Here is a 12,325-nt window from a genome sequence, read left to right on the forward strand (position 1 = left end):
TTACTACTAAATGTTTAAAAAGAAAAAAAAGCACCATTTTTAAGAGGCTCTGAAAATTACATAAGGAATTGTTAGGCCAGGCACGGTGGCTCATGCCTGTTATCCCAGCACTTTGGGAGGCTGAGGCCAGTGGATCAGTTGAGGTCAGGAGTTCGAGACCAGCCTGGACAGTACGGCAAAACCCTGTCTCTACTAAAAACACAAAAATTAGCCAGGCGTGGTGGCGGGCGCCTGTAGTCCCAGCTATTCGGGAGGTTGAGGCAGGAGAATTGCTTGAACCCAGGAGGCGGAGGTTGCAGTGAGCCGAGACCACACCACTGCACTCTAGCCTGGGCAACAGAGTGAGACTCCGTCTCAAAAAAAAAAAAAAGGAATTGCTTTCTGTAACAGTTTTACTGAAAATGTAGATGCAATTTTCATATAATATTTTCTCCTAAATAGTCATTAAAGGTTGAAGGTATGGCCCAAAGTACAGCCCAGTGAAAGTGATTTGGGAAAGGACCAAGCTACTGAACTTTTTACTAAATGAATTAGCATTATTGGATTTGAGGATAGAACAATAAATTCCTAGATCAATGCTCCTAAAATGCAGTATTGCAATATACTACTGGGTCATGATCTATTAATACCTTCCCCAGAGGTAATTATTATTCTGATTATTGCCATGGTTAGGCTTACCTTGGAAGAAATGGAATAATACAATATGAACTCGCTTGTCTGGCTTCTTTCCCTTAGCGTGTCTGTGAGATTCAACCCATTGTCAGTGTACCAATTACTTATTTTATTGCTGTGTAATTTTCCGTATAGTATTATATGAATATAACACTATTCATTTTTCCATTCTCTTGGACATTTGGTTTCTTTCTGATTATTGGCTATTATAAGCAAATCTTTTATGAACATTTCTGTGTGTATCTTTTGGTGGCTATATAAACTAATTTCTCTTGGGAATATATCTAGGATTGGAATTACTAGGGTATAGGTAGATGTATGTTTATCTGTAAGTAGATGCTGCCAAACAGTTTTCCAAAGTGGTCTATTTTAAGATGTCCTTCAATTTGGGGATGATCGGAAGCTTTCCACACAGCACCCTTTACAAACAAAGATGCCTTTATGTCTTATAATGGTTACTGGGGAAGAATGGTAAATAGTCATGTGTCTTTTGCTATTTTTCTCCTTTCTAGCATCAATTCCTGAAGATTGCCAAGCCCCTCTCCAGCCTCACTCCACTGATTGCTGCAGCAAAGGAGGCAACAAAGAACAATCACTAAAACCACACTTACCCCAGCCTCATTGTGCCAAGCCTTCTGTGAGATAAATGCACATTTCAGAAATTCCAACTCCTGATGCCCTCTTCTCCTTGCCTTGCTTCTCCCATTTCCTGATCTAGCACTCTCAAGACTTTGATCCTTGGAAACCATGTGTCCAGCATTGAAGAGAACTGCAACTGAATGACTAATCAGATGATGGCCATTTCTAAATAAGGAATTTCCTCCCAATTCATGGATATGAGGGTGGTTTATGATTAAGGGTTTATATAAATAAATGTTTCTAGTCTTCCATATGTCAAAATCCTCACCTCCTTCATAACCATCCCCCACAATTAATTCTTGACTATATAAATTTATGGTTCGATAATATTATCAATTTGTAATCAATTGAGATTTCTTTAGTGCTTGCTTTTCTGTGACCGAACTGCCCAGACACCTCATTGTACTTGAAAACTGGAACAGCTTGGGAATGCCATGGGGTTTGATAATCTGCCAGGGACATGAAGAGGCTCAGCTTCCTGGACCATGACTTTGGCGCAGCTGATCCTGACATGGGAGAACAACTACATTGTTCTTTGTGTGTGCTTCTAGCAGCTGTTTGGGAGGACCTTGACCCAATAGTGTTCCCATCCTGTTTCTTGTGAAATGCTCTCGGCTATGTAGCAGCTTTTGATTCCCTGCATACCCTAGGCTGCTGCCCCCATCCTGTCCCTTGTTTATAACACTGAGAGGTTTTCTAGGGCACATACTGAGTGAGAGCAGTGTTGAGAAGTCAGGGGGAAAATGGTGACTACTTTTAGAGCAGGGCTGGGCATCAGCACCTGTCCAGCTCTACTTGTGTGATGTTTCAGGAACTCAGCCCCTTTTTCTGCCTGGGATAAGGAGCTGAAAGATTAACTTGGATCTTCTAATGGTCCAAATCTTTGGGTCACAATAAAGAGTCTCCAAATTAGAGACTGCATGTTAGTTCTGGTTGAATTTGGTGGCCTGACATGATACCCTGCCAGCTGTGAGGGGACCCTGTTTTTAAGATGCATGGCCAAGCTCTCTGCAAATGGAAATGCTTACACTGGGTGTTGGGGATGTTTGCTACCTCCTGCTATTTTTGTGGTTTTGGTTCTCCCACTATGGTAGGACCCCCGGCCAGCATCGTGGCTTGTCATGTCAGCCCCATTGACTACCTTCTCATGCTCTGAGGTACTACTGCCTCTGCAGCACAAATTTCTATTTCCGTCAATAAAAGGAGATGAAAATATTCTATTGGAGTATGCCTTTCTTTTTTCTCTTAGTTCTTTCTTTCCTTTTCTAATTTTTTGTATGAAATAATGAATAGTTTCTTCCTGAACCATTTGCGAGTGGTAAGTTGCAGATAGAATGCCCCTTTACCACTATATACCTCAATGTGTATTCTTTCTTTTTAACACTTTTATTTTAAATATAAATTAAGAGAAATGGGCCAAAACCATTTGTATTGTTTAAAGAATAATTATAAACACACTTGTATCCACCACATCAAGAAATGGAACACTGACAGTAAGAACCTTCTCTATCTTGTCCTTCCCTTTCTCATTATAGCCCCCACCTAAGAGGTAACCACCGTCTTGACTTTTATTTAAATAACTTTCTTGCTTTTCTTTATGCTTTCATCACATTCAGGTGTGTTCCAATACAAGTAGATTTTAGTTTGGCCAGTTTTTGAACTTTAAGTAAACATAATAGACATGTTCTTTTGTGCCTGTTATTGTTTCCACTCAAGATTATGTTTTTAAGATATATGTACCTAGTTTGTGTGTAGCTCTAGTTCATTTATTATTCTGGCTGTAAGCACTTGAGAGGAAAGTTTTAACTTGTCCAAGATGAATTCCCTGAGGACTGGCCTCCCAAAGGAGTTGGTTTTCTGCAGAACTCTATCATAATGGGCTACAGCCAACTGCTCAAGGCAGTCATACCTGGTAGAATTCTCAGGTGGCTAATCAGGCCACGGGTCTATCACATCCTACAGCTACAACCATAAGGCTTGAGCCCCAGCTCTGATCACACCAGAGAAAATGCTTCGCAAAGACGGCACAACAGAGCTAGAGGCTGGTGTTTTGTTGTGTGGTTTTACTATTGGATCCCAGCACCTAATACTACTAGAGATGATGTAGTGCTTCTTAGGTGTGCAAAATATAATCCCCATGGCTCAATGCCTGGAGTCCTTCTCTGGAGTATGATATCTGGGCCCTACTACATTTCTTTGCCCCAGAAGGTGATGGGCATTAGAGTTTCCACACTCTGGATAATGTTCCTATAACCACACGTTTCCACCAATAAAGCAGGCTCCAAAAAGTCTGGAGTGGATACTGCCTCATCAGCTGCATATGGCAGCAATAACTGTGTATTATGGAAACCAACCAAGGAATTAGAGAACCAAGATTCACCTTGGGTGAGAAAATGCCCTCTTTGCACAAGACAGCTGGCCAGCCATATTCAAGGACTGGGATTGAGGGTCACTGACTGGTTGCAGGAACAAAACCTGCCAAGCCAAGGAATTTAGGAGTTATATTCCTGAGAATGGAGATGTAGGGGTGGGGGATGTCACCCAGGATGGTATTCCAAGGTTGTTTTTAAGAACCTTAGAGTCACCTATGAGGAGACTTCCACTGCAGGAAAGGCTGGACTACTAGCTCTGATTAAGTTCCTGAGAATCTTAGATTCACTGTGGACCAGAGACTTGAGGTAGAACTTAAGTGATGATCTCTTCAGGGGCAGAATTCTGTGGTTACTAATGACCTTGGAGAAACCTGTCTCCCAGGAGGGGCTTATTGAGAGTAAGGCTGAATCAGTACTGGATGAATTTTAAACTAAAATGTGGAATATGTCCCCCGATGACACGCCCCTTGTGTAAAGAATGGCATATGACCTTACCTGAGCAGAGCCAATCAAATGGGACCCTTCCCTGATGTTCCTCCCTTGGCTGTGAGTGAGGAGCAGCTTGAGATGTCAGTATTACTAAGGTGTTGCTCTTTCCTAAAAAGCAAAGATTAAGAAGGCCTAAAGAGGTGGTCTATGTGAGATACAAAAAAGATACCTGGTACAGTAGGCCCCACTTAACGCTGCTTCACTTTCCGTGGTTTTAGTAACCCACAGAACAATAAGATATTTTGAGAGAGACCACACTCACATACGTTTTATCACAATGTATTGTTATAACTGTTCTATTTTATTACTGTTGTTAATCTCTTACTGTGCCTAATATGTTAACCTTTATTATAGGTCTATATGTATAGGAAAAAAAAACATAGTATATGCAGGGTTTGGTACTATCCATGGTTTTAGACACCCATTGGAGGTCTTGAACATATCTCCTGCAGATAAGCGGGGACTACTGTATAAGGTATTGGCTCATGTGATTACGGAGGCTAACTCTTGGGATCTGCTCCACAAGCTTGAGACCCAGCAAAGTTGGTGGCATAGTTTGAAGGCCAGAGAGCCAGGGAGCCAATGGTGTAGATTCCAGTCTGAGTCTGAAGGACTGAGGACAGGAGCTCTGAGGGCAGGAGAAGATCAATGTCTCAACTCAAAACAGGCAGAAAGCAAATTCAACCTTCCTTTGCCTTTCTCTTCCATTCAGTCCATCAGCAGAAGGGATGATGCCCTTTCATGCTGGGGCGTGCCACCAGCTTTCTTCAGTCCACCAAATCAAATGTGCCCCTCTTCTGAACACACCCTCACAGACACAGCCAGAAGTAACAGTTAACCAGCCATCTGGGCACCCCATGTCCCAGTCAAGTTGACTCTTAAAATTGTCACCCCTCGGGGCCGGGCGTGATGGCTCACGCCTGTAATCCGAGCACTTTGGGAGGCCGAGGTAGAAGGATCACAAGGTCAGGAGTTTGAGACCAGCCCGGCCAACATAGTGAAACCCCATCTCTAGTAAAAATACAAAAAAAAATTAGCTGGGCGTGGTGGCAGGCGCCTGTAATCTCAGCTACTTGGGAGGCTGAGGTAGGAGAATCGCTTGAACCCGGGAGGCTGAGGTAGGAGAATCGCTTGAACCCTGGAGGCAGAGGTTGCAGTGAGCCGAGATCGTGCCACTGCACTCCAGCCCAGGTGATGGTGTGAGAATCTGTCTCAAAAGAAAAAAAAAATTGTCACCCTTCTGAACTCCAATTCTAGGTAAAAGAGATAACCCTTAAGGGAGACCAACTAAGTTGACAGCCTTTTTTTTGCGGGGGGAGGGATCAGGATCTCACTCTGTCGCCCAGGCTAGAGTGCAGTGGTGGGATCTCAGCTCACTGCATCCTCCACCTCCTGGGCTCAAGTGATTCTCCCACCTCAGCCCCACAAGTAGCTGGGACTACAAGTACGAGCTACCACACCCAGCTAATTTTATTTTATTTTATTTTATTTATTTATTTATTATTATTTTTTTTGTAGAGACAGGGTTTCACCATGTTGCCCATGCTGATCTCAAACTCCTGAGCTCAAGTGATCCACCCACCTTGGCCTCCCAGAGTGCTAGGATTACAGGCATAAACCACCATACCCGGCCTGAGCTGACAGCTCCTATGCTATGGGGTAATGACTTTTAGATCAAGGGGTCAAAAGTGATGAGATTGGTGACCCCCAATGTTGTTTTATTGGGGGGAAAAACCCCAGAGGTACAGGAGTGCCTCCATGCAGTTGCTGAAAGGACAGTTTACGGGTGAGATATAGAGAATGCTAGATGATGGTATAGCCCATCCAGGAGACAGGAGTGATGAGAACACAAAGATTGTACCCTGATTTTAAGACTGTGATGGTAAACTGGTAAGTCTGATGAGGACTGAGGAATCATTAATGATCACCCCTCTGGATTCTTAGAGTTGTCTGATTCGTTAGGTGTTAAGACAGAAGCATTGGTTGTCCTGTGAACTTTCCAACACAATTTAGGCTCTGTAGGAATGACTGCTTACTACTAGGATATCTAGGTATCCATTCAGACAGTGGAACATTCTTCACGCCCAGGCATCTTAACACAACACATTCGTATATCTTTTTCTACCTGCAGAGTATGAAGGCAAGAGAACCCTGAAACTCTCTACTCATAGACACTTGCAGCTTGTCTAATTCTACATGTCCTGAATACATTTATTACCTGCGTTAGTTTTCTATTGCTACATAACAAATTACCATAAACTTTGTGGCTTAAAACAACACAAATTATCTCATAGTTTCTATAGGTCAGAAGTCTGCACAGCGTGGCTGAATTTTCTGCTCAGGGCCTCATCAGGCTGAATGAAATCCCCCAGGTGTTGGTTCAGGCTGTGGTTCACATGGGGCTGGGAGTCTCCTTTCAGGCTCACTGGTTATTTGTAGAATTCATTTCCTTATAGATGTAGGACTAAGGTCTTATTTTCATGCTAGTGTCAGCTCCTAGAGGATGCCTGCAGTTTCTTGCCACATGGCTCCCATAGGCAACTCACAAAATGCATGTTTGTTTTCTTCCAGGTCAGCTAGAACATATCTCTCTGACTTTTCTGCAACTAGCCAGAGAAACCTTTTTTTTTTTTTCCAAGCCCTTTAATATTCACTTAAACAGTTGAGGCACAAGCAATAATAAAACTGCATTCTTTTTTTTTTTTGAGATGGAGTCTCGCTGTGTCGCCCAGGCCTAGAGTGCAGTGGCGTGATCTCGGCTCACTGCAAGCTCCACCTCCTGGGTTCATGCCATTCTCCTGCCTCAGCCTCCCGAGTAGCTGGGACTACAGGTGCCCGCCACCACGCCCGGCTAATTTTTTTGTATTTTTTAGTAGAGACGGGGTTTCACTGTGTTAGTCAGGATGGTCTCGATCTCCTGACCTCGTGATCTGCCCGCCTCGGCCTCCCAAAGTGCTGGGATTACAGGCATGAGCCACTGCACCTGGCCCTAAAACTGCATTTTTTACATTACAAAAAGATTGTGTATGATATGTGCATGATATACCAATTTTCTAATCTCTTCTGCAATAACATTTCATTAACACTCTGGTCCACAGGTTGATTTAATAAAGTCTGAATGGCAGGCAGGAAGTTGGTAAAATAAACTTACTGAGAGGCAAAAGGAACCAAACATTTACTGACTGCCTATTATGCACGTTCCACTAGGTTTTACACACGTTACATAAATGTGAACCTAAGTTCTAGTTACCAGTTAACAGGCCAGCATTGCTATGGCCAGTAAGTCTATGTTTTAAATGTTCTTTCACCTTAAGTACAAATTGTGGACCAAAACAATGGATCTTTGCCCAAAGAAGCATGTCAACTGTTGCACTAATACATTATTTCCCATTTCCAAAGTTTTCGTTTTTAGTAAGTGTGCAACATTAGCACATGGAAACATTCAAGCTGTTTATTACTCCACTGAAATTTGGGTTTTTTTCGTTCTCACCTGCTGAGCACCATTTGGCCAGCATCACTACAACGACCTGATTCTATCACCTTGTAAAACTCAAGATGGGAACGGATAGTGTTTGGTGATTACATTTCTGGGAGAAAAAGTGCTATTTTTTTTTCTTTAACTTGACACAGCTAGCTTTAAAAAGTAGTACCTCATGTTAAAGCACCAAAGTTGTCATTTAAATAAGAAAATGCACTTGGCTTAATGAGATGTAAAATGAAGATATTACTGCCTTTTCAGTCATTACAGCAAAGCCAGTATGTTCAGAGCCAAGTGATACTCAGCTCATACTGCACTCCAGTTCCCAACGAAATGGCGTTTCTACCCTCCCCAGACCTAAGCTAGTCTTCACTCCTCCAGCCAGCCCTCCTTTTTCTGAGCCCGTTCTTTTCATGCTGAGCTGTCTGTCCCTTGCTCCCTTTCCCACCCCTGTTTTCTTTCTAACTGCCCCTCTGTATACATCTGGGCCGGTGCCTAAGACTTCTTAGCTGCCTGGTTAATCACTGACCAATCACCACTACACTGCTCTGGATTTGGGATCCCACTAGTAAAACTAACTGGCATGTTTGTACTGGTCATCCCCCCTGCCAAAAGCATCCTGTGTCACCAAAAAAGCACTGTTTAAGGGTTCAAGATCACAAACCCTCAAGATACCTGAGAAAGGTCCTCAAATGTGAGTCACCTAGTCTAATAGTAGAGGTAAGTTCAGAGATGAAATGTGACTTGCTCAAGGCTGTGTGGCTAATCAGAGGCAGAAACTAGAACTATTTCTCTTTCCACTACACCACAAAAACCCGAGGTTAATAACGATTAGGAAGAGTTTGTAAGTAAACCAAAATAAAATGCCTAGTACATAGGAAAAGCCTTTGGGATCTCTCCACAGACTTTTAGACAGAATAAAGGCAATCTTTACAATGAGAAATGCTACTCAGTTCAACAGATGCCACCAAGTACCAAGGATCCTTACTCAATTCTGAAATGGAATCTGTGACTACGGAGAATATGTCACTATTTGAGAATAAGAGGTCCCACCTGCTCCATTATTTTCAAGTTTTCAGTCACAAGGTTGTAACTTACTCTCATCGTTTAACAAGATAAATTAATCAAGTTGAAGTAGGATTTGGTACGTTGATGATAAAAGCAAAGTCAACAAACATTTTTACAAGCAGATCATCTCAGTTACCTTAAAAGTTTCAGATTAATTTACAGAGAAGTGACAGAACCATATAATTTCAGTGAAAATCAACAAGATAGTTACACTATTAAAAAAAGATCAATTCGGCTGGGCGCGGTGGCTCATGCCTGTAATTCCAGCACTTTGGGAGTCCGAGGCAGGCGGATCACCTGAGGTCGGGAGTTCCAGACCAGCCTGACCAACATGGAGAAAGCCCGTCTCTACTAAAAATACAAAAAATTAGCCAGGCGTGGTGGCACATGCCTGTAATCCCAGCTACTTGGGAGGCTGAGGCAGGAAAATCGCTTGAACCTGGGAGGCGGAAGTTGCGGTGAGCCAAGACTACGCCATTGCACTCCAGCCTGGCCAACAAGAGCGAAACTCTGTCTCAAAAAAAAAAAAAAAAAAAAAAAAGTCAATTCGGAAATACTAAGGCAAGCATGCAAAATTCAGAATATAAAAAAACGCAAAGCCTGGTTGCCCACACGCATTCCTTAGGTTAAGGTGGATTTAAAGATGCTCATCAGAACCCAGTGAATCAGAAGCTGAAAGGGACACTTTGGTGATCAGTGGACGCATTCTCTCATGTGAAAAATGGAGGGAAAGTGAGCACACAGGAGCTGGTGAATCTCACAAGGCTAGATCAGGGGTGTACATAGCTGTAATTCCTGGTGCTATTTGCAACTACATGTATTTAAAATCCAAGGAGGTAAATACTCAGAACACATTAAGCCCACTGATTTAAACAAAACATTTCAAGACCGATATACAGAAAGGGAATGAAGTTGTTAACACAGGACAGCAGCATACCTCACATATTTATGTCTAAGAGATTAAATGGAAATAAATGATCGCTCAAAAACTTTAATGCTCAGTTTTCACAAACACAACCAAGTCTATCAAATTTCCGTATTTACAGCAAAATGTATGAGCTAAAGAAGTGTGCATTCTTCAGTTTCTCTTATACTTTTTTTTTTTTTTTGCCTATTTTCAAAACTGAGCATCGGGTATTTTTAACATAAGCCATGTCATATGTACAGTTTAAGTATGTTTCTGGAATAAACAAAATCCATAATATTTCAGTAACTCATAGTGTATTTATAAAATGAAAAGTTCTCTATCAAAATATACTTTTCACTGGGAAAAAAATAGACAAATGGATCTACACAAAGTAAACATTAACTCTGATAGATTTCAGTGTGGTTCATAACAAGCATATTTGCCCTTATTCCCCCCAGAGCTGCTCCACTACCAAGAATTTTAAATATATATGTATGTATATATATATATATATACATATATATTTTTTTTGAGATGGAGTCTCACCCTGTCGCCCAGGCTGAAGTGCAATGGCATAGTTTCAGCTCACTGCAACCTCCGCCTCGCGGGTTCAACCGATTCTCCTGCCTCTGCCTCCCAAGTAGCTGGGCTTACAGGCGCCCACCAACACACCCAGCTAATTTTTTGTATCTGTAGTAGAGACGGGGTTTCATCATGTTGGCCAGGCTGGTCTCGAACTCCTGACCTTATGAGCCGCCTGCCTCGGCCTCCCAAAGTGCTGGGATTATAGGCGTGAGCCACCGCGCCCGACCTTAAATATTTTTAACTGAGATTTTATTATGTTGACATTTGTTTCTCATTCCATATCATCTTCAGCCAAGCTCTAAGCACTTACAATTCTCTAATTGTTGGGAGCTTAGTCAGAAGCATCTGGAACACTGGTGGTGGAAGAGTTTGCTGTAAGACCTGCGGTAACTGCTGTGGCTGTCCACACACAGCAATTGCATTTGTCAGATGGTCTACACCCTTCTCATATTTACCGTGAGCTAGTAACTCTTCTTCCAAGCTGTGTTTCTTCAAGGAAGAATTTCTGAACAGCTTCAGCATCTTCAAGGTCAGGTAACTTGGAAAATCCAGCTCTCTCCTTGGGAAGCTTCTGTTTCTTTCTTCGTTCTCGAAGCCTGTTCTTGAAGTTGGGGTCACTTAATCTTTTGTGGTCGAAGTAGATGCAGTACCTGATAAAAAGGGCCCCACATACACTGGCGGCGATGGCGCTCTTCCGACCCACCGTCTTCTCTACAACGCAGAGCGTGGACGGTGGCGGCAGGGACTGCAAAGGAGCGGTGGGCCACGAACCCTCAGGGCGGAGGGCGGAGGGCGCTGCTCATACCCAATGCCCGTGGGCCAGGGACTCGGAAAGCCTGAGAAAACTTTTAAAGGGTTCATGTGATTAGATCAGGCTTGCCTAGATAATCCCTATTTCTAGGTCAATTGATTGGGGAACTTAATTACATCTGCAAACCCCTTCACCACAGTACCTAGATTGAGTAACTGGGAGAAGGTATGTGTACACCAATGGCTGGGAATGTTGGTGGGTCATCTTAGAATTCTTTCCAGCTGCCAGGTGTGGTGGCTCACGCCTGTAATCCCAGCACTTTGGGAGGCCGAGGCAGGTGGATCACCTGAAGTTGGGAGTTCGAGACCAGCCTGACCAGCATGGAGAAATCCTGTCTCTACTAAAAATGCAAAATTAGCTGGGCATGGTGGCGCATGCCTGTAATCCCAGCTACTCAGGAGGCTGAGGCAGGAGAATCGTTTGAACTTGGGAGGCAGAGGTTGCAGTGAGCTGAGATCACGCCATTGCACTCCAGCCTGGGCAACAGGGGTGAAACTCCATCTCAAAAAAAAAAAAAAAAAAAGAATTCTTTCCAGCACATCCTGCAAGGGTCCATCTGGACTTAGGAGTTAGGGGATGAGAAAATAACTAGAGTAGTACAACTGCACTGCAGGGACCTGAACCTAGATATTCCTTTCCACACCTTTGCACTTTTTTTTTCTTACCCTGATTCTCTTTGGTAGTTGGGAATTCTGCACAATGCCATATACCAAAAGTGGGCAGACACCAACCTGAAGGCACTGCTGTCTCATGGCTATCTAGTGTAGCTGATCTATCTGAGGTCACACTAACACCTTCATCCTGCATTTGGTGTTATTATATACCTTGCCACATGGGCACTGTGCTAGCTTGCCCTCACCCTTGGGTGCAAGTAAATGCAGTTCAACTACTATGGGGTCATATAAGAAGACTGGGGGTGATGGGACTACTCCTGTTTACCTGTTAAGGTGATTGTACTGGGCCAGATGTTATAGATTTTTTCAGAAGAAGACCCTCACCAGAAATAAGGGAATATCTGAAATTGTAGGACGTAAGTGGAGGGAAGACTCACTACCTTGTTCTTGGATCCCTCTGGGAGGATTGTCACTCAGGCCATCCCAAATTCTTCCAGGCATCTCTGATTGGCTGCCAGTGGCTCCTTTGCTAACCTGTCACAATACTGGATCAGCCATCAGTTACTACCTGCAGCAGGGGAGAGCTGGAAACAGTCTAGTGTTTCATAACATTTTACTACTTCCAGCTTCCTCTCCTACTCTGTTCAATTACACTAGACTACCCACCTGCCTGTGAAACTGTCAACAATG

At 43.1% G+C, this 12,325-nt stretch overlaps 1 protein-coding gene and 1 pseudogene across 5 annotated transcripts in view; one reads left to right on the top strand and one right to left on the bottom strand.

The window, feature by feature from the left end:
- PAK1 (p21 (RAC1) activated kinase 1) overlaps window positions 1-2,531 on the top strand; it is a 158,551-nt gene extending 156,020 nt beyond the window's left edge. For 4 of the 5 annotated variants that reach the window (XM_030828657.1, XM_030828655.1, XM_030828656.1 and 1 more), the window contains exon 15: window positions 1,185-2,531. In XM_030828657.1, coding sequence (XP_030684517.1) covers window positions 1,185-1,271 — 87 coding nt within the window. In that variant the 3' untranslated portion in view covers window positions 1,272-2,531. The remainder of the gene's footprint in view (window positions 1-1,184) is intronic. The other variant, XM_003254675.4, reaches the window with a different exon arrangement.
- A 7,950-nt stretch (window positions 2,532-10,481) lies between these two features.
- On the bottom strand, window positions 10,482-11,773 carry LOC100586754 (annotated as a pseudogene).
- Between the last annotated feature and the right edge of the window lie 552 nt (window positions 11,774-12,325).

This window comes from Nomascus leucogenys, chromosome 15, assembly GCF_006542625.1.
Source record: "Nomascus leucogenys isolate Asia chromosome 15, Asia_NLE_v1, whole genome shotgun sequence".
NCBI classification, from domain to species: Eukaryota; Metazoa; Chordata; class Mammalia; order Primates; family Hylobatidae; genus Nomascus; species Nomascus leucogenys.